At 36.9% G+C, this 22,885-nt stretch overlaps 1 protein-coding gene across 3 annotated transcripts; it reads left to right on the plus strand.

Annotated features, from left to right (window-relative positions):
• Positions 1 to 2,961: 2,961 nt before the first annotated feature.
• On the plus strand, positions 2,962 to 22,184 carry hmbox1b (homeobox containing 1 b). Of its 3 annotated transcripts, none has more exons than XM_084092136.1 (10): positions 2,962 to 3,124; positions 7,776 to 8,288; positions 10,184 to 10,269; positions 14,420 to 14,530; positions 15,028 to 15,181; positions 16,286 to 16,368; positions 16,504 to 16,599; positions 17,203 to 17,294; positions 17,371 to 17,454; positions 20,570 to 22,184. In XM_084092136.1, exons 2-10 carry the CDS (start codon positions 7,777 to 7,779, stop codon positions 20,711 to 20,713), a joined length of 1,362 nt encoding a protein of 453 aa, XP_083948262.1. In that variant the 5' UTR covers positions 2,962 to 3,124; position 7,776; the 3' UTR covers positions 20,714 to 22,184. The 3 variants fall into 3 exon arrangements, with proteins under 3 accessions (XP_083948262.1, XP_083948260.1, XP_083948261.1); XM_084092134.1 differs by having other exon boundaries at positions 2,976 to 3,124; positions 17,185 to 17,294; XM_084092135.1 differs by having other exon boundaries at positions 2,988 to 3,124; positions 17,200 to 17,294.
• Positions 22,185 to 22,885: the final 701 nt, after the last annotated feature.

Below are 22,885 nucleotides of genomic sequence, written 5' to 3' on the forward strand. Positions count from 1 at the left end.
CTGACAGCTGGACCACGGTATTCCTCCAAATGAGGAAAAGACTGTCATAACTACCCAAGCAGTTGCTGGGAAAGAAATGAACTTTCTAACTCAGGAAGATCAAACACTGGTGAATAAAGGGGAAACGGTGTAGGGGAGAAAAACTAATATTTGAGAGCAAATCAGAGTGAGCTGTGAACATATCCATATTTATATACACGCATCACATTTTATCAAAAATTTAAAAAATAAAAATAAAAATAATATATATATATATTACTTTCTATTTATTATTTTATCTATTTATATATTATTTTATTTGTATTTTTTTAAAAAAAATAAAATTAAAGGATATTTTTTAGCTGTTATTTATTTATTTATTATTTTATTTGTATTTTTTCCCATAAAAATAAAGAATATTTTTGAGCTGTTAATTCATTCATTCATTCAATTTCCATGACAATTAAGCATATTTTACCTCCAAATTCTCATTCCTATAATGCAAAAAAAGAAAAGAAACAAAAGTAAAATATTTATGCATTCTGGTAGAATTTTTTCCTTTGCATTTAATTTATTCTAAAAATAAAAAAATAAAAAAAACAAATATTAGACTTCATTATCTTAATGCAAAATGCATATTTTATACAGCTTTGCTTAGCTTCATTTATGCTCTACTTTTATTTCATTCTGATTTAATTAATAAAAATGTATTATTAAAAATATATTATTTTACTGGATTTACAATGAGAATCACTATAGGAAATTCAAAAATGGAAAAGTAAAATATCTTGATGCATCACGGGAACAAGAATGAGATTTCTTTCCGATTTATGGTAATGAGAGTTAGGGTGACCTACATTTCTTTTATCTCTCTTTTTTTGCTTTCGAGTATGGGGTAAACTGTGACTGAGACATGTTTTTGTGAGATTCATTCACTAAGCTGAAGCATGTAAACACAATAAACATTTTTGACAATGTAAAACAAGCAGAACTATCGGTTGGGACTGGGAGTGGGAGACAAGTTATTCCCTGACTTTTGGCAAAGTCTCGCAAAAGTGTCACAAGCGTGACAGCAGGTCATGACAAACACTGACACAGAAGTGTCAGAAATGTCACAGAGTCATTTAAACAGGCTTGTGTTTACAGCTCAGTTAAGCTGTTTGGCAACAACACTTGTTGTCTTGCAACACATTAGCCATGACGAGAGCACTTCAAAACAAGTGTTTGAAATCAATCTCCTTAATTCACAGAATCGTATCTCCATCATTCAAATAAAACTGATTATTTACATTATTTATACTAACAAAAATATCATGCCACTACTATCATGTTTTTTTTGTTTGTTTGTTTTGTTTTTTGAATGTGGTAAATACCAAATGGCACACAACTTAGGCAACCTTTCAGAAACAAAAACAAAACAAAGTCAGGGCACAATTATCGGGGCTTAAGCGCTTTAAGCACGTGTTAAAAGGTATTAGATTTTAATAGAAAGCCACCATCTAGATCATAGATGGAAAAAAGACCATTTACAGCCAATACAGGCAATTTACTAAGGAAATATGTTTTTTGTTTTGTTTTTTTTTACAGTTATAGCGCCACCTATGGTCTGATCTCCATAAAACTTTGCATGCTTGTTTTAGATATGTCTCATGTGCTGCTCATCTAATTTTGAGTTTTCGTTTAGGATTTATAGGCTTTTGAGTATGTTTTGCAATGCCCATTTTCTAAATGACCCTGTTATAACTATCCAGAGGGTGCAAAAAACATTTATCAGGAAAAAACTAAATATGTCTATGTGAACTGATGCACATGAGTGTTTGTTATACCTGAATTAACTGGCAGAGAAGTCCAGACAAGAACACATTTAATATGTTACAACAAAACATTAGAACACGCACAACATCACCCACAGATGTAAATATGTCAATCTTGGTCACATAAATGCAGCGTTTCTGTGGATCTACAACACAAGACATCATAAACATCACAAGTAAAAGAATGCTAGCAGTGACTGTGGGCGGCACTGAAGCATTCCTGCATATTATTTCATTTTAGAGAATTATAATATGTAGATTAAAGTACAGCAATGAAACAGAACACTTATTTATCAGATACTGGGCTCATTCGGACAGAGATTTCATTGTCATTTGGTTGACCATCCATTTAGAGCTAACAGTGCAAAAAAGCGCCCTCTAATGGCCGCTTTGACAACCAAAATACAAAAAGGCCGCATTTGGTGTTTTGGGGTTACTATAGTAATAATACTATTTCTAACTTCGTCCACTAAATAAAAAGAAACAAGAGTTATGAAGAGTCACTTTACCTGAAGATATCATGTCCATATCATGTTCCTCCCATAGACTGTAAAAAATAGGTTCCTCCGCAGGTGTCATCAATACCTCAAGCACTTGATTGCCAAGACGAACTTTAAACAGAGCTTTAAGGATTTTAAAGTTAATTTAAGGAAACTGTGTGTCTTTCACATTAACTCCCGGTTCTTGTCTTCAGGCTGACTGAAAAAGAAATAAAGAAAACAAGCACAGCAAGAGAAAAACAATTTTCACATTTCCGGGTTTCTCAGAAGCAGAAGTCGTCATAGTTGGGTAAACATTAAATATATATTTTTTTGTGTTCCCATTTGCTCAAATGGCAAAGAAAAACTGCACAAAAGTGTTTTCACAACTTTCAAAAAAAGGAAGGGAAAAAAAAGACAGAAAAAGAGAGAAAGATGTCAACTTTACAGTCTCTCCCAGCGACAGCTCCGCTGTAACACTCACAGCATCGCTAACTTTTTGATTTGATGCAAAGGTAATATAATACTAAGTATAGTGTTATAAATATAAAAAAATAAAATGAAAATATAAAAACGTTGCAGGCTTTACGATGCTCATGACCGTTAAACGCGTCATCACAGTCTGTGAAAATGGCGGCGCGTTCGCGATTAACGAAGAACTACATTTCCCGCGTCTCTCCGAGGCGTGCGGCGTGACGTCAGCACGGCTGCTGTCAGTCAGACAAAGACAGTCAGTCAGTCAGTCAGGGCGAGTCTTCCTCACAACATCACATAAAATATCATCTTCATCACCTGACAGAGCGCATTAAATGATCTGCTGCGCTGAGATATTGTGTATTTTCCTCATTACAGGTAAGAAATGGGATTTTATGCCTGAGGACAGTCAGTTTTGTGCTGGCTCGTGCTAAGCTAACTAGCCGCCTGGATAATTTAGTTCGTTTTGTTTATCTTGTTAACAACGCGCCTCGTGGTTTAATTTTAATCGGCATATGCATGTAGTTTAAATCGAGATAGTCTTGTTTACCTGTCTAGATAGTTTATAAAGTAATATAATCGCCAATTAATTAGTTATTTTGCCAGTTTTCCCAGTGTGAAAGTGCTGAACTCATGTATTTATAGTATGCATATTCTTCAGTACTATTGGATATTCATAAACAATCATGCGAATACCCCATTGAGATTTATATATTTATATGTGCAGTTATTTAAAACCCTTGTGGTGTTTCTTTGCAGAGGTCAGGACACAAATGAGTCATGCAAAACTTGTTGTTTATATAGTTTGAAATACCCCATTTGAGTTACTTTATAAGCGCTTGTTTAATAATATGTATTTCGTGTGCACGCTGGCTGTCTTTTTCTAATGCTGGATAAGCAGTTATTTTTCATGCATAGAGACGAAGGGCGTAGATCTGTGCATTTATCACTATCATATGACATGCATTTAGAAAATATTCATATTTTGAACACCGTCTGGGCTTTCTAATGCAATGCACAGATTTAAATGAACGTGATTTGTCAATAATCCTCATTGATCATGAGTTTGCTGCATGGAGTTGTTCTGATCTGCATTCATAACTTGAGTTTCCAGTGTCTGTCTGAGGATATGAGGAGCATATAGAGATGCATGGGAAAATATTTCTTTCCTCTTGGGATACATCCTTTTGCATGCTACAATTTATAAAAAACTCCAGGTTTTAAACTCTGGAGGTCATTTGCAACACTAAGCAAGTTAAAATTAATTTGTCCCCTTTGTCAGTGTATATTAACTTGTGATGTTTTAGATATTGCAGGGTTTAAAGGTTAGATTTACATGTTTAAGTCTGTAAACGTGCCAAACCATAACTCTCAAACTAGTTGCTGAAATGAATAATTATTTACACACAGTTTACTATAACACATACTCCTAATTGTTATTAGATTTTGGAAAGACAAATGGAGAACATGGCTGATGTTGATCTGTTATCAAAACAAACAAATACGTTTTTATAGTGCAAAAACCCACACATTTTCCACCCTGCAGAATTGTGTTGCATTGAGTTATTAAATGAAAAGAATAAGGGCGCATGGATTCTCATGTGGGTTATTATTTAAAGCTTTCAGTGAACTCCTTTGACTTGTGAGCAAGTGAGCGAGTTTGAGAGGGATTGACTCATGACGGTCAAGGGAACACTGTGGTGACTAGTACAGATTACTAGTCTGGATTGGTACACTTTACTAGTCTGGTGGGCTCAGATAATCCACGGTATATGAAAACCCACAGAAGACCGTCATGGGGAAATCTCAGAGTCAAAATAAGATACACCGGTGTTTTGCCAGATTTACTATTTTAATTAATTGTATAACTGTATAATTTATCTCTTTTAATTGTTTTAATTTCCCCTGCTTTTATTTTGTGTCTTTTCTATGCAACGCTCTATGTGTGATTATTATAATTCCTCTCTAAAGCTTTTGAATAATAACTGTTTGAATTTTCCTTGCTTTTATTTTGTGATTGCTCTCTCTATGTGAAGCACTTTGAATTGCCATAGTGTATGAAATGTGCTGCTATATAAATAAACCTGCCTTGCCTGGATGCAGTCAGATGAGCTGATGCACGTGTGCATGCGGTGCAGGTCTAAAGAGCCCCGCAGTGAACGCCTGCAGTGTTTAATGCTCCAGCGCAGGGTTTACGCGTTTAAGAGCGCCACACGAGCACTAATGCAGCAGGGCGTATGGGTGAAACCCCCTGTCAGAGAAGGATCGCATGCATGACACACACTGGAAGGGCTTTTTCATGCCGTATCGCTTTCATTTTGCACACTCAATTTCTGTCTCAGTCAAAGCCTCACAGCGATGTATTTTTAGAAACCCGCCACGTTCCTATCTCAGACTTTTATAAGGATCATCTGAGATCTAAGTGGAAGCAATTATGCAGTACAAGAGCTCACTGAGCCTTTTTTTTTTTTTTTTTTTAGTGGCAAGTGCTTTGGCTCCAGCTGTGCAAGGTTAACGGTTAACCTGTGCAAATATAGTAGGTCTGGAATAATGCCACATCGGTGAGGAATTTCACAGCAAACCAGCAGCGCAACCGGGATGGTTAAGTTATAGGAGTTACTAAGTTGCCACAAGGGCTCTGGGTCACCAGTTTGTTTTTAACCTTTCCATCCATTTTTCCGGGAACTGTAGCATGAAGATAAAATAAAGTAGTCACGCCTCACTATTATTATTAATGCTCGTGTTACTTGGCAGATGATAAAATAGCAAAAAATTGTTATAACATGCAGTTTATGTTCTGCATAAGTGAGAGCATGGTTAAAATGTAACCTGTAACCTGGTTGGCTAGTCATCTATTACCGCCTGGTATTAATAGACCAATGCATAACTATTAGCTTAATATAAAACCATGTGCTCTAGATTAGGAGGTTAAACAAAACATGCTCCATATTTGCATTCTGCGCTTTAATCTGGAGTTACATAAACTCCGTACTCATCCGTCATTGGGTGGTATGGTTTCCTTGACAACAGCGACAGTAATTGCTCGTGCTTGCTGATGAAAGCCGTCTTGGATAAACAGAATTTTAAGTAGGTCAGATGAATCCTGCTTTTATCATCATAACTCGACTGTCATGAGATGGCGGAACGCTTGAAATTAAAATTAATTTGTCTTAAGATCTAAGTGAGTTGTGGGCTTTGTTCAGAATAGCGTACTTCCTATTATTATAGAAAGAAAATATGCAGTAGATGGTTCACAGTAAGAAAACCAAAACACTTGATAAACTCGCAATGCATTCGACCTTCTGTTTCTAAGAGTGAAACAAGTGACTCTGTTAACTCGGCTGTTACCTTGTTCAATAAGTACAATAAAGTAATTGAGTGAGTCATTGCATTGATTCATACCATTTAAACAGTAACTAATGCCTTTAAGAATCATTTATAAATCTGTTTTATTAAAGAGATCCAGTAAGTTATTTCTTTAAGTGTTCAAAGGTTCAGCAAAGATGCTCTTAAAGAGTCCTGATGATGACGGCAATTAGATTTTAAAATAGTTTTTATACTTAAGTTATGAATTTTATACTTAAGTTATGAACATTGTTTCTTCTTTAGGTTTAGTTTCATTATTTTTTAACTTCTAGACAACTCGTTTGAATGTGATGTGTGTTGCATATTAATGTTTGACACATTTATTGTTGCATACTGTTCACTTTGCTTTTTTTAGTGCACCATATCATATTTGTTTGGTTTGTTTGTGGTTGACCAATATGGATTTTAAATAGCAAATGTATTTTCAATAATAATAATACATACATATGTCCTATTTATTATTGTTTATGAAGTTAAAATAAGTATTATAAAAATAAAATAGGCCTAATTATTAACGCATTTAATGCACCGACCCAGACCTACGTAGTTCATCTTCCATTTCATAAAGTTGATTGTTGACTAACATGAAGCAGGGCAACAACTCACTGTGTGACAGAGCCTATAGAAAGCGGTTAGAATGACCCTAAAATTCAAGATATCTGGGCAAAAATGCCCCTGTATTAGTTTTTGTCTCGTATTTATATCATGATATATTAAGCAATAACACACGAGTAATGAGTGCAATATCACACGAGAGCTGTTTTTGTCCCGAATAGCACGAGTGCAAATGTGATATTTATTTTAAACACAATATTGTCCGCCTTTGCTCAATTATAGGCTCAGATTACCTATAAAGTCAGAGCAGAACTGTTGTTTATCATTTCATAAAAAAAACAAAACATTTTTTTTCCATATTAATAAAAAAAAAAACTTAAAGGTAGGCTATAGTTCACCCAAAAATGTAAATTCTGTCATATACTCACCCTTGTAGCCTAAAAGTTAATGTGTAATTAATTCAATAAAATACAGATTATTTGTTCTAAAGCTACTTATTGTAATGTCTATTTGATGCTTTTCTCGTTTAACACAATAATGACTTTAAGTAATCTTTTGGGGGTAATTTCTGAGCCAAATTTGACGTGCAATTAATTCAATTAATCGTGTAATAAATTAGACTCAACATTTTAATAGCTTGACAGCCCTAGTATTTATGTATTTTATTATTATTTTTTTAATACATTTGCGGCCATTTTAGTTGCAGTCTGAAGTCCTGAGATGAATGATCCAGAAGCAACATCAGCTCCATTGTTTTTAATTTCTTGACTCATTGTTTGTTCAGAAAGCTTAAAGGGTTTGTTTACTTACTGGATGGCCAATATAGGTTATGGCTATTTAATAAATCAAATAAGATTAACTTAGAAGCTAACTGGATTCCACTCACTTAATCGTGGTAATGTGTCAATATTTTTGCATAATAATATTTCTTGTACCTTTTTTTAATGATAGGGAGCATGCAGTATGTACTACTAGACAGTATAGTAGTTCACAGACTCACAATGTAGCTTCTGTTTGTTTCTTCTCCTATAATGTCCATTGATGCACATGTGATTGATGTGTATTGAGCTACAAATCAGCAATAACGTTTGTTTCTGTGTCCCATCAGAATGTCTCACTACACAGATGAGCCACGCTTCACCATCGAACAGATCGACCTGCTCCAGAGACTGCGGCGTACAGGTATGACCAAACCTGAGATCGTGCACGCCCTGGACACCCTGGAGCGACTCGACCGCGAGCACGGGGACAAATTCGGCCGGCGAGGACCGTCGGACTCCAACGCCACCACCTCCAGCACTACACCCACCTCAAATAACACTAGCAGCGCCACTTTGGCAACTTCCTCCACCACTTCCACAGCGACGCAGACGCAGTTCCACGGTAACTTATCGCCATCGCCCAACAACAGTTATGCTACATCTCCGCCCGCCGTTTTACCATCGCCGGTGTCTCTGGTCGCCATGGTCCAGAATGGGCGGGACGCTTTGGCGGCCACACCCAATGGCAAACTATCACCGAACCGTTGCCCGGTCAACAGTGCGGCGGCAATGAGGTCGTACGGGCTGGAGGGGTCAGAGGAGGACCTGGATATAGACGACAAGGTGGAGGAGCTCATGAGGTCAGTGCGGGTCAGGGTTATTATAGTTAACCTAAACTCAAAACATTAACAACATTTCATACTTGAAATAAAATGAACATTAACTGAACTAAAAAAAAAGTTGTCACAGCAACATTTTCATTTAGTCTAACTTTATTTACTAAAATAACTGAAAATCTTAAATAATAACAGACTATATATGTTTTTATATTAAATATTTATTATTGCTTTTTTTAACAATAGGGAATATACAGTGTGTTAAAGGGGTCATATAATGCCATTTTTGTACAAGCTAATATGATTCTTTAGGGTCTAAATTAAAAGTTTGTAATATACTTTAATTAAAAATTCTCATTAGTATTGTAAGAAAACACTCATTTTACCTGGTCAAAAACAGCTGTTTTCAGCACGCCGTTTCAGTGCATGTGTCTTTAAATGATAATGAGCTTTGCTCACCCCGCCCCTCTGTTCTGTGCATACACCGTTTGTAACACAATAACCATAACGCGTGTTCATTATAAACGTGGGATTATGAATTATATTGAGAACGTCGTACATAGAAAACATGCCGTAATGTACCCTGAGTGTAAACAGCCGCATTCATCGTGAAGCGTGCAGCAAGCGATTTGCAAAGATTAATATAAAGATTAATATAAAGGTTAATAAAACGTTACACTCACTTCAGTTCTTCTGGAGGTGCAGCACGAACACGAATAGCTGGTACCGATCCTTTTTTCAGGAGCAGCTTCTTAGCAAAACCAGTTTTATACTGATCCTCGTTTGTAAAGCAGTCTGGTGAAATGATTTGCGCAAACATGACGTTGATCGTGGGGAATCCCGAGGGAATCCCCGCTTCAATGCTTTGGGAATATTCCATCAAAACATCAAAATGACTGCTGTGTTCCTTATTACACCCAAGAACAGAACGCCACAATCGCTTAGACGACGCCATTCTTCTCCAGCATATCAATGCACTATGATTGACAGCTCGCTCACGAGCGAGGGCGGGTCTGTGTTGAAATGCTGCTGTCAATCACAATAGTGGGAGGGGCGTCGATTTTGTGACGTCACAAAATCGAATGGCTTGATTTCAGAGAGGGTCAAACATATAAGGAGATTAAAATAAAAACACTGGATGGATTTTTATCATTTTATGATGGTTGTGTACAGGCACTGCCAACACACATTTCAGTACAATCAACTTGTAAAAGTGCATGTAATATGACCCCTTTAAAAAAAGTATTGTTTGTATTACTAGTGTTTGACCTATATGGATTTTAAATAATAAATAATAAAAGTTCCACATAATAATACAAAAATATATATTTTTATGTATTTATTATTTATTTTTAAATACATTTGCAACCTTTTTAGTTGCAGTCTAAAGCCCTGAGATGAATGAACCAAAAAAAAAAAAAAAAACTTTTATTATTTTATTTCAGCTATTTGTCAAAGCAACAGTCTTCCGGTTTGTATTTCCACAGCATGAAGGGAAGATCATACGGATTTATGAACAAACCGCTCATCCGCTTCAAGCGTTACAATGATCATAAACCTTTCCTTAACGGGACAATAAGTAAATCCACTTCACCAGCGAATTACTCTTCAACAGCGATGCCATAGAAATATAGAGCAACCACAAAAACAGAAGTTCAAACACAAAGTTATAAAGATGGCTGCACGCTTGTTTCTCTGCCGCATAAGGTCTATACTGCAAACTGACAAACTATAATAGGATCTCAGTGGTACTAAAATATCTCTGGTGTGGGTCAAAACCAATTCAAACTCACTCTGAACCTGACCTGAATTTAACACTTATCAAATAGTGATTGTGTTTACCAGGTGTAAACAGAGTCATTTTGCTCTGAGACCATCTGCGATGAGTTTGATAATCTTCACATACGTCATGTGTGCAGGCGGGACAGCACCCTGGTGAAGGAGGAAATCAAAGCCTTTCTGGGCAACAGACGCATCTCTCAGGCTGTGGTGGCGCAGGTCACAGGTCAGTCCGTCATCACACTATTATACCAATTTGTAAAAACATGCAACAATTACAGTAATGCACATACAATGTAAATCTAATGGGGCTAGACATTGCATTGGGATCAACATTAAAATGCACACAATATCAGAAGAACAGCCACAAGCCAAAAACATTGGGATTGGGACTATAACAAGGCTCGGCAATAAGGACATTTTCAAGTCTTGCTAATTTCAACATTCAAGCAATGTTAAGCGTTCAAGCACAAGAAGATGTGAAAGAGAACTCAATTCTTATCGATGCAGAAAGTCGCCTCATTACTTTTGCATTACAAGTTTTCAGAAATGTTCTTAAAATATGCAAATGATGCATTATCCAATTAAATATGCACTCATTTGCATAAAAAGCCAGAACAGAAATCTGAACATTATACGAAGACAGGATCAGAAGGGGATTTTGGATATCTCTTTTTATCAAAAATAAAATAAGTGTCATACTCATCAAAATGTTAGATGCTGTATATCAGGCAAATTATATATATCTGTAAAAACATTCAGAATAGACATGCAAAAATCTACAGATTCAATCTAAGACGAAATCTACAGACGCAAATAGATAGTGTAATAAAATAAACACTTAAAAGTGTATTTTGGATGTGTCTTTCCACTAGTCTGAAAGTAGAAGCGAAATTATAGCCCAAAATCTTAACAATTGACCAGTGCTTGGTATTAGTATTAATTTATATTTAAATCATACAGTGAAGTATTGAAAAAAAACAATACTTTGGTAGAAAAACAAACAAAACCTTAGCATTGGCGCCTGTAGTGTGATAGAATCACTTATCCAATCCAGGGCCCGTATTCATAAAGATTCTAAGAATCCTCTCAGAAAACTCTTAATTTAGCTTAAAAACTTTTACGTAGGAGTCTTAGCTTAAAAGCGATTCGGGACCGATCTGAGAGCAACTCTGAGTAAGGAAAAGACAAAAACTTTTATCTTAGTGAGGAGGCGGGGCTGACCCCGTTGCTATGTATGACACTATCTTTTGAAGACTGTGATTGGTTGGTTGTCCAAGAAGGAAAAAAAAAAGTGATTTTAAGTATAGGGTCTATTCTAAGCCTTCACTTTGAAATTACATGCGTAATTTTTCCTATTTGACCGTTCTCTCAGAGTCACACACACACACACACACACACATTATAGGCCTATATGTGTATATAAATCCTTTTTTTATTTACCATGCTGTTAATTTCCTATAAGGTATTTGATTGCTTAGAATGATAAAAATTGTTCCACTCTTTCCAATTACACTGATTGTTGGCATGTCTATTTAAGTGGTGGTTTGAATGTTGGTTTTAATGTATCAAACATGGAATTTTTCCAGTTGCCAAATATCGTAATGTAGTGATTACTTTCATTTCTGGCGCTATGGCATTTCTGCGCTGTGTCGGAGATATTAGCGTGTCTCTAAAAGATCAGTCTCAAACATGATCCCTGCATGATTTAATCTATAGCGTCTTATTAACTCACTGTCATCCATGGTCTGCAACACATTTCTTCTCCCTCTTCGTCTTTCTGCCATTTTCTCCTCTGCTAAAGAAACTCTTAAGCCTCTTAAAAGTCTCCTAACAATTTTAACCTTAAAACCTCTTTTAAGGGTTAAGATGCTTCCTGAATTACTGTTTTCTTTACTAGGATTTTTTCTTTAATTTTAAGAGTAAACGCCCACATTTCTAAGAATTTTCTTAGAATTTTGTCACTAGGAGCTACTCTTTGCATTAAGATTCTTTATGAATACGGGCCCAGAAGTTTATTTGCCAAGAACAGTAGTCCCACGACAAGAGGGTTTAGACTTCACAGCTCAAATAACACTTATAAAACTGATGCTTCCGGTCCATGATTCTGATTGGTTGAGCCGCGTTTGACGCCATTGTAAATGACTCTGCAAACATACACCTGTGACCTCATTACATCAGTATTACTGTGCCACTGCATAAATAAATATTTTAATGGACTAGCTGTTTTATAAAAAGCAATAAGCCCTGTGAAGCCGTGATTTACAGTGAACTTAAAACGGCTAAGGACAGTGTAGAGCGGAGATTTGCTTTATTTGTACAAGCGAAGTCTAAATGATTGTCTGTGGTAATTGACAGCATGTCACAGATGATGTTTTGAAACTGGAATATACTATACTATAGAATATAATATACTATATATTAGGGGTGGGCGATATGACCTAAAATTAATATCACGGTATTTTTCATCTTTTGAACGGTGACGGTATAATATCACGGTATAACTTTTTTTTTTCACCAATAAAGAAATTTTCATTGATTTACTCCTTGATATTTATTCCTTTATAAGCAGTTATATATTACTGTATTCTAAATATAATTAGCCTATGTTTTATCCACAACTTTAAATGCTTTAATTTAGGCTATTTTGTAACAGCGCCACAGATTGGCGCACCACGTAGAACACTCGGGAACCGCACCTGTGGCTGCTGCACTGCTGCTTCGTGCTCAGTAAGGAATATAGGTAGTAATCTCTATGTGTCTGTCTGTCCGTTTGCATTTTGATTATTTCGAGAACCGTTCATCCAATCGACTTCACAAGGGAGTGCAGTGTGGCATTTGGTGCAATATAGACAGACACGCGAGACGCGACACGTTCAGAATTAATAGTAAACTACAGAACAGCGCGAGCGGGAAGCGGCGCACCTCACGCGAGCAGGGCGGCTATATTCTCCGAGAACGGACACTGCACTAGTGATATAAAACGCACACAGTCTGTTAATTAAGCAATACTTTTAAGGTAGTCTAATATTTTTCTGACACAGTAAAGGGTAGATTTAAATAAAGAAAAACGAAATTTAAATAAAGAAAAACGAAATTTAAATAAAGAAAAAAACGAAATTTAAATACAGAAAAAATGAAATTTAAATAAAGAAAAACGAAATTTAAATAAAGAAAAACGAAATTTAAATAGGCCTAAAGAAAAACTAAATTTAAATAAAGAAAAAACGAAATTTAAATAAAGAAAAACGAAATTTAAATAAAGAAAAAAACGAAATTTAAATACAGAAAAAATGAAATTTAAATAAAGAAAAACGGAATTTAAATAAAGAAAAACGAAATTTAAATAAAGAAAAAACAAAATTTAAATAAAGAAAAACGAAATTTAAATAAAGAAAAAACGAAATTAAGTTTGCCTAAATTAAAAACGAGATTAATTTAGATTGATAATAACGGGTAAAAAGTCTAATACATTTTGTTTATTCTATTTTCCACAATGTCAAAGCAACAGCAGCAATACAAGCTCAGGCATGCACTTCGGTTCATACAAACTCCGCTGTTCTGCGCTCTAGCCAGAGAACACTCTTGTTGCAGGAACACTCAGGCGTCGGTTCTATTTCTAGCATGCACGCGTTTTCCGCGTGGCTCGAGCCGCGCCTGAGACGCGTGTCTCACGCAGGCAGTGTGCAAACTCCAACCTTTTAACATGGGAGCCGAAATAAAAACAGACACCCAACGCAGCTGAGACTCTCACGCCAGCAGCCAGTGTGTCGCCGGCCTTATTCAAGCGCGAATGAGAACCGTTTCGCGGGGGATCCCAGGTGTCAATAAAACAAAAACGTTTTTTCGTTTTTTTAGTCGACTAATCGTTGTGCAGGACAGGACTTTGGTCGACTAAGCATTTCTTTGGTTGACTACAGCCCTAATGTAAATGCAGCCGTTCAAGGAACATAATTGATTTATTACGGTATTGACGGTATTAGAAAATCCATGTCGTGGCGCAATGTCACACCGGTGATGACTATGACACCGGTGTACCGCCCACCCCTACTATATATAATGTCCTAAACGTGTGATGTGGCAATTTCAATCTGAGTTTTTGTTCCCGAAGAACCACAACTGCAACAAACATCTAGATCGATTTATCTTGTTTCACGTAGCTTTATATTAAACACGACGTCCTGATTAACTAAGATTTTGCTTTTAGTGAGGACAGAACAATAATGTGCAATAGATTTAATCATAATTACTGAACAGAAATAGAATTATGAATGTTCTGTGTGAGATGAGCTGTCGTTTTGTCATTATTCTGAGCATTCTTTCATCGACCAGCACATTAATTTGTTATTGATTTGTGATGTCTTTCTCTGTGTCAGGCATCAGTCAGAGCAGAATCTCTCACTGGCTCCTCCAGCAGGGCTCAGATCTCAGCGAACAGAAGAAACGAGCTTTCTACCGCTGGTACCAGCTTGAGAAGACCACGCCAGGTTAACAAACTTCACTCGCTTTGAATTTACTGTAGGTTGGTAGATCCACAAAGATAAGGTTGAATCCAAGTACAGGCTGAATTATTTATGTACACTGAGAGTTTGAGGGGTTTTTTTTGCAATAAATTAATACTTTAATTCAGCAAGGATGCATTTAATTGTTCAAAAGTGGCAGCAAAGACATTTATAATGCTACAAAAGATTTCAATTTTAAATAAATGCTGTTCTTTTGAACTTTCCATTTATCAAAGAATCCTGTTTTCAACATTGATAATAATCAGAAATGTTTCATGAGCAGCAAATCATCATATTAGAATGATTTCTGAAGGATCATGTGACACTGAAGACTGGAGTAATGATGCTGAAAAAAAATTCAGCTTTGATCACAGAAATAAGTTTTTTAAAAAGTGGTTTTACTGTATTTTTGATCCAATAAATGCAGCTTTGGTGAGCAGAAGAGACTTCTTTTAAAAAAAACCTTACATATATATTTTCAGGTGCCACACTAAATATGCGACCCACACCTGTATCTCTGGATGAGATGGAGTGGCGTCAGACTCCGCCCCCCATAAGCTCCGCCCCCGGGAGCTTTCGTCTGCGCAGAGGCAGTCGGTTCACCTGGAGGAAGGAATGTCTTGCTGTGATGGAGAGGTGAGAGAGAGAGAGAGAGAGGGAGGGAGGAAGAAGAGAGAAGGCACGTTTCCATTACAGATTTGTGCAAAACTTTTGTGATTTTTTTTTTTTCTTCTAAATGTCGACAAAATCTATTGTGAAATGACGGCGTTTCCATTAACCGATGTTATGCGACTAAAACTTCATTTTTTTCCTCTTGCGATAAGTAAAATCATTCCAAAAATCATGGCAACGGACGTTGGTAGGTTTATGTACTATATCTCAGCCACTGCACTGGCCATTATTATTAATGGAAGGAGACGTATGTGTGTTTTCCAAGCATTAATGGTAAGAAACGACCCTTATTATACTTGTGAGCGGCACATATGAGGAGTTTCTGGGTGTTTCTCCCTCATTTCTGCTTCGAGGTCTTGATTGTGGCATTTATTTGAGGTTTAGAATCCATTATTCCTGTAATTCTTCTGTCTTATATGAGTTTAATAAAGAACTCTGTCTCGTCTTCTGTCCAAACACACCGCGTCATCTACATCAGCTGACCTGGAAATGCGCAAAAACTGTTTCCATTGCAGTTTTGGGAAATATTTATTTTTCGAATTGCCTGAAAAAACACCTCATGCGAGCGTAAAAACTTTTTTGCAATAAATGTGAGTTTTTGCGAAATTGACGTGTTTCCATTGGGCGTATTTTCAATTTGTGCAATTTGGAGGGAGGGAGAGAGAGAGAGAGAGAGAGAGAGAGAGAGAGAGAGAGAGAGAGAGAGAGAGAGAGAGAGAGAGAGAGAGAGAGAGAGAGAGAGAGAGAGAGAGAGAGAGAGAGAGAGAGAGAGAGAGAGAGAGAGAGAGAGAGAGAGAGAGAGAGAGAGAGAGAGAGAGAGAGAGAGAGAGAGAGAGAGAGAGAGAGAGAGAGAGAGAGAGAGAGAGAGAGAGAGAGAGAGAAATGTCAATGTTAGAGGTCTCAATAACATTTCAAATTAGGAATAAAATCTGACAACAACAGTATAATAAAATTCCCATATTTAACTCAAATCATGCCAACAAACAGGCTGTTCTAGCAAACTGTAGGCTGTTTATAGTTTAGAAAGGGAAGCTATCCGTTTGAAAATCTATTTTGTTCTCTCCTCAGTTATTTCAGTGATAATCAATATCCAGATGAAGCCAAACGAGAGGAGATCGCCAACGCCTGCAATGCTGTTATTCAGAAACCAGGTAGAAGCGCTGGAGTGTCTGAATCTGCACAGCTGTGTTACTGTAGTTCATTTGTAGTGCAACAGATAAATGTCACAGTTGCATTTTTATTCTCACAATCATCTCTGACCTTTCAGTCTTGTTTTTCCTGCCTAGGAAAGAAGTTGTCTGATTTGGAAAGAGTAACGTCCTTAAAAGTCTACAACTGGTTTGCTAATCGACGCAAAGAGATCAAGAGAAGGGCCAATATTGGTAATGTGTTTTAGTTGATTTATATTAGTTTTAGCATAATTTATGCTATTATAGTTTTTATATATATATATATATATATATAAAAAAAAAAAAATCTTTTTTTTATTTATTTCATTTTAAAGTTTTAATAACAACAAATGAAAAAGTAATTGAAAAATTTTGTAGCGTTTTTGTGATTTTTATCTTTTTTTTTTTTTAAATGTCGATAGTTTTTCATTTTATTTTATTTCAGTTTTATGAAAATGATAAATGTTTCTTTGCCAAGTAGAAATAATAAATGCAAAAAAAAAAAAATATATATATATATATATATATATATATATATATATATATAATTTTTTTTTTTTTTTTTTTTTTTATTTTTTTTTAATTTTTTTTTTTTTAAGTAATGGATTTTAAAAAAAATGGTTTTCGTTAACTATAATAACCCTGATTTATATGTAGTAAAAGACGTTTGAAATGACTTAATTGTCTTAACGAAGAAACTTGGTCAAATGAGTCAGGAGTTTACTGGTTTCATTTGCTGATATTCGTTTGTTGTGGTCACTTAGTGGTTTTTAAAGAGTTTCAGATGTTTCATGACAGGGTCTTTTTTCCAAGAAGCCACGATTCTGGAAAGCCACGGGATAGATGTGCAGAGTCCTGGAGGACACTCCAACAGTGACGACATCGACGCTAACGACTACAACGAACAGGTGAGAGAATCAAACGACTCGGATTCATCATCTAACACAATTGCTAGAGCTGATCTTCACTCAGATTTTATTACAGGGTTGTGATGTTACCTATTTTGAAAAGAGAAGCTTGAATAAACCTTTTGGTTACTACCGTCTGGAGCCCACCTCGCCAACACAGGTAATCACATGAAAACATGAAGCACAACACACACACTTTATACGTGCAAATAATCAAAGCTCAAGTTACATGAAAACACTCCTAAAGAAAGTCTTAAAGGTACAGAAGCAAAAACAAGCTTGTTGAATTCTAAGGGTCAGAGAGTGCAAGTAAAAAAAAAGGCCACAAATTAAATTAAGATTTAAAGTCGTTTTTGAAATATGCTGTTTGGAAGTTAGTCGGACCGACACAACAACAAACGTGTAGCCAATCAGCATTAGCCTGTACATTAGATGTATGATGGTGGAGGAGAGAGAACGAGCAAGAGGGAGATTTGAACTGAAGAATGACTGCAGAAATGGAGATGAGACACAATACAAAAGAGAAAAGCTCAGAAGAAATCAGTGGAAAATGAAGGGTTGTGTCTGGGCAAGAGCATTAATATTAGAAACGATGTCCAGCGCTGGAGAGAGCGAAGCGGGAAGGCCTAAAAATAGACGTGGGTGTTGCTTGGATTCGCTCCACATGTGAGTAACACTGGGTTTGAGTGTCATTGTGTTTCTGGAGCTGCTGTGCTGTTGGCAACTAACAACCAACTCTTGTTTGCAATTACTATTGTGTACTGTGCGTTCATTTTTTGTGCTTCCTTGTCATTCGTTCATCATCTGCGCTTTTTTTCGTGAAGCATTCTGCTATGATAAACAAACATCCACTCCTGGATTGCGTGCGTAATGGAGGCCAGTTAGTCTGACGACTGCTAGTGAATGCGGCGTTTAGCGACATTGTTAGTGCACTCGCCTCACTCGCAGGGGATCGGGGTTCGAGACCGACTCAGAGCAGGGCTGTTAGGATTGGAGTGTGAGTTTTAGAGGCGGAGCAATGAAGAAAGGGTGTGTTTGTCTGGGTTGATTTCATACATCAACATTGGCCAACAGCATTTTCAAAAACGACTTACCCCACTTTTAAAGGGATGGTTCAGAGTAAAATCAACCTAGGGTTCTTTGCACCATGACCTCGAGCCAAACACCCCCCAGAAGCCTTTTTCCCCTTGGTCGAACATTATTAAAGTTAGAGCTTATTTAGAGATATCAGCCGAATGGCTTAGTGCAGGCGCTAATGGATCCAAGGTTGTATCTCGTAAATTCCCCCACTAATAATGACCAGAATGGTACCAAACTTCTACAGTAGTACAAATAGGTTCTGTACTAAAACGAGGCATTGGAAAGTTTGTAAGTACATCAGGAGTTTATTTAAATAACACTTGCCTGTCGGTTCGTGCTACCACTAACCCGGACGTCAACGTCACTTCCGTGATTTGGGAAAAGCCCATTTTGCAACAACACTAAGTTGTCAACACTTCGGAAAAAAATTATATAAATTCACTAGCTTTTCCCTTACACTTGTGAGTTTTGCAAAGGACTTTTATGGGCTTTTCTCAAATCGCGGAAGTGACGTTGACGTCCGGGTTAGCAGTAGCATGAGCCATCAGGCAAGTGTTATTTAAATAAACTCCTGATGTACTTACAAACTTTCCAATGCCTCGTTTTAGTACAGAACCTGTTTGTACTACTGTATAAGTTTGGTACCATTCTGGGCATTATTAGTGGAGTAATTTACGAGATACAACCTTGGATCCATTAGCGCCTGCACTAAGCCATTCGGCTGATATCTCTAAATAAGCTCTAACTTTAATAATGTTCGACCAAGGGAAAAAAGGCTTCTGGGGGGTGTTTGGCTCGAGGTCATGGTGCAAAGGACCCTAGGTTGAATTTACTCCGAACCATCCCTTTAACATACATGTACATTTATGGGGCTAAAAATAAATCCATCCATCCATACACCGATGAGTCAAAACATTATGACCACCTGCCTAATATGCTGTTGGTCCTCCATGTGCTGCTAAAACAGCTCCGTCCCGCCCAGGCATGAACTCTACAAGAGCCTGAAGGTGTCCTGTGGTCTCTGGCACCGAGGCTTTAGCAGATCCTTCAAGTCCTGTAGTTTGTGGTGGATCCACTGTGGATTGAACTTGTTGGTCACAGATGCTGAACTGGATTAAGATCTGGAGAATTTGGAGGCCAGAGCAACACCTTGAACTCTTCATCATGTTCCTCAAACCCTTCCTGAACAATGTGTGCAGTGTGATAGTGTGCTTTATCCTGCTGAAAGAGGCCACTTCCACCAGACAACACCATTATTGACGCGGGAGCGACACACAACCTTGCCGTTTCAGAGATAATCTGACTCGGTCGCCTTACCATAACAATCTGGCCCTTGTCAAAGTCTCTCAGATCTTTATTCCTGCCCATTTCTCCTGCATCCGACACAGTGATTACAAGAACTGATTGTTTACTTTCCAATCTAATCTATCCGGACCTTAATATGTGGCCTTGTTAGGAGATGATCAACAATATTCGCTTCACCTTGACTGGTCATAATGTTTTGGCTCATCGTTGTATAATAATATGTAAACATTTATAATAAAAACCAGTCACATGTCGCACGGGTATATTTGTGGCAATAGCCAACAATACATTGTATGGGTCAAAATTATTGATTTTTCTTTTATGCCAAAAATCATTAGGATATTAAGTAAAGATCATATTCCATGAAGATATTTAGTAAATTTCCTACTGTAAATATCTAAAACATTTATTTTTGTGAGTGAATTCAGTACAATCACGAACATAAATGAACAACTTTAAAAGTCAATTTTCTCAATGTTTCGATTTTTTTGCACCCTCAGATTCCAGATTTTCAAATATGCCAAATATTAGCATATAACAAACCATACATCAATGGAAAGCTTATTTATTCAGCTTTCATGTGATGTATAAATCTCAATTTAATTTTTTTTTTACCCATGTGACTGGTTTTGTGGTCCAGGGTTACGTATTAAAAATTACATAGATATAATGTTGACCAATGCAAGTGCTAATCAGTATTATATACCAATATATTGTAAAAAAAAAAAAAAAAAGGGTTACAATGAAATGTAGTATTTTGGTAAAGCAAAATGTGATATTTACATTTTAGCCTACTATAAAAAAAATTAAAAAACATAAAATACATTTAGTAACCTGATATTGAACGTTTCACTGCTGCAGTTGCTAATTCACGTACTTGTCTCTTTAAGGATGACGCCGGCAATCACGCAGACCACCAGGACCCCATCTCTCTCGCCGTGGAGATGGCAGCTGTCAATCACAGCATCCTCGCCCTGTCCCGTCCGGGAGCCGTGGCCAGTGAAATCAAAACAGAGGCACTGGATGATGACTGAGCAAGACTGCAGGACGATGAGAATCAACGTGTGGATGTCCGCAGACGTGTTCATGGGGCAACGACCAAATCAGCGCTCTGTCTCAAGCTTTTAGATTCTAATATCGCCTGCCATCAACACTCCTGCTGAACCACTAAACAAACCCAGAGTAAATGACAAGTGGAAGGTTGTTCCTACGGCCTCCCAAACCCTCGCAGAGAAGCTGACCCAAACCTCATACCTCATTCCAGTAACTCGTCTAATGTTCGTGTGCTTCCCTGTCTCTGTGCTCCAGTAACTCTCATCGCCTCACTCTCACGGATAAGCTCAAGGCAGATCGCTCAGGAGAGAGGTGAGTCTGATAGCAAAAAGACGTTTTCAAACGGCAAAGCTGTACTTTATTTCCGCTCTGGATCCACGACGAACTCTTCCATTCCCACTACAGATGCTCTCAGCTAACTGCTTTAATGTTTCTACTTTCCTTTCCTAATGCCATTTCATCAGACAGCAATTGGGTGAATCTCATGAAGACGGTCAAGAACACATTTCACCACAAATGAAAGGGAGAGAAAATACTAAATATGTATTTTGCACAGAATAAACAATGTTTTGAGGACCGCTTAGCATATTTTAAGGCCAAATTTAATTACTGTAATGTGGGGGAAAATATACTTAAGTATTTTTCCATCTTTTTAAATGCAGATTTTAAATAAATTTAAATAAACCACAATTTTGAGGGAAAATGTGCATAACTGACATAAAAATTCCTTTTGATTTGCAGGTGAAATTTATCTAGGATTTTTTTTTTTTTTTTTTTTTGAGATTCACCCAAATGCATTAGAATGAACTTGTATGTGCAACGGGGGGAAAAACTGATTTATAATCATAGTGAAACTTGAAACAAATGGTTAAATAACCGCCAAAGCGTGCAAAGTTATTCTGTGCAAAAGCTCAAGTCTCCCAGACTCTAAATGAACCTGCAAAGAGAGACTTCAGTCGGCAGACCGCTAGCTTCCGTTATGTCCAGCATTACCCACAGTCAATTAGCATTATAGCATTATTCTTATGTTTGTATTTATTTAACGTTTATGTTTTTATTTACGTGGAAAGAGTCGAGACTGAAGCATCTGTTCTCATTGTGTTTAGATATTTAGATCTAAAGATGTCAACGTGAAATATCATTCCTCTAAAATGTTGGCTCAAGGTGACCGCAGTCAGAACTCCAGTGCATAAATGACGCTGCGTCCACAAGGCTTTATTATTATTATTATTATTATTATTATTGTGAAATGACATCAGAATTTCACAGTGTTCAAGAGAGACTGACTAATAAATGTTTCCTCTGCTGCCACGGAGATTCTGAGAGTCTGAACTCTCATCTAACATAAGCTTGGTTCCAAAATGTAGATTAATGTATTCAGAAAAGGTTCTAAAAGAACTTTATTCACTCGCTGGGCTTCATTTATTAAAAAAAAAAAAAAAAAAAAAAAAACATGAGCAGAACAAATAATTCGCAGAACCATTCTTGCGTAAATGATCTCAAACTTGCAGCGATGTTTTAAAGTAATTCTTTCTTACATAAATGTAGTAGCGGCTAGGGCTGCACGTTTTCAAGTTTTTCATTAACCGTTAACCGAGGCCCTTAGCGGTTAATACTCGGTTAACCATAGTGTGCGCGCCGCAACCCCGAGATAGGCGTAATTTGCGGGTGAGTCACATATCCCCACGACCCCACCACTATTTTCTAAGGTCGATATTGTATTGTCCCCACCACTTTTGAAACATCTCGCGGCAGGAATACCAATACAAATAAACAAAACATCTCCAGTTAACTAGCAGAGCATTCATTTCGTTCGTTTTTTTTTTTTTTTTTTTTTTTTTGGCGATCTAGCGCTGAAATGTTTTGTTTTTTAAATCAAGTGATCAAAGTGCTCGTTGCTGCTGCGATCGAGAAGGGTCTTGTAAAACGTGCGGAGGTATTATTAATTCGTGGCCACGAAACAATTCACCTGAATACCCGTTCACACACACACACACACACCAAAAAAAGGAATAAAAAGCTGTACGAGAATAGTCGGCCTTCACTGAAGAGCTATCTTCACAGGTAAGAAAAACAGTTTAATAATTATTATTAATTCGTGGCCACGAAATAATTCACCTGAATATTCACCAATTCACAAAAAATAGGTCTTT

Source organism: Abramis brama (genome assembly GCF_963993115.1).
Source record: "Abramis brama genome assembly, chromosome: 18".
Classification (NCBI taxonomy): Eukaryota; Metazoa; Chordata; class Actinopteri; order Cypriniformes; family Leuciscidae; genus Abramis; species Abramis brama.

Bases quoted from the DNA above. Each gene is read 5' to 3' on its own strand.
- hmbox1b (XM_084092134.1), top strand. From the start codon at position 7,777: ATGTCTCACTACACAGATGAGCCACGCTTCACCATCGAACAGATCGAC. The intron at 17,295-17,370 runs GTGAGAGAATCA...ATTTTATTACAG, and splicing joins CTAACGACTACAACGAACAG to GGTTGTGATGTTACCTATTT. The intron at 17,455-20,569 runs GTAATCACATGA...TGTCTCTTTAAG, and splicing joins AGCCCACCTCGCCAACACAG to GATGACGCCGGCAATCACGC.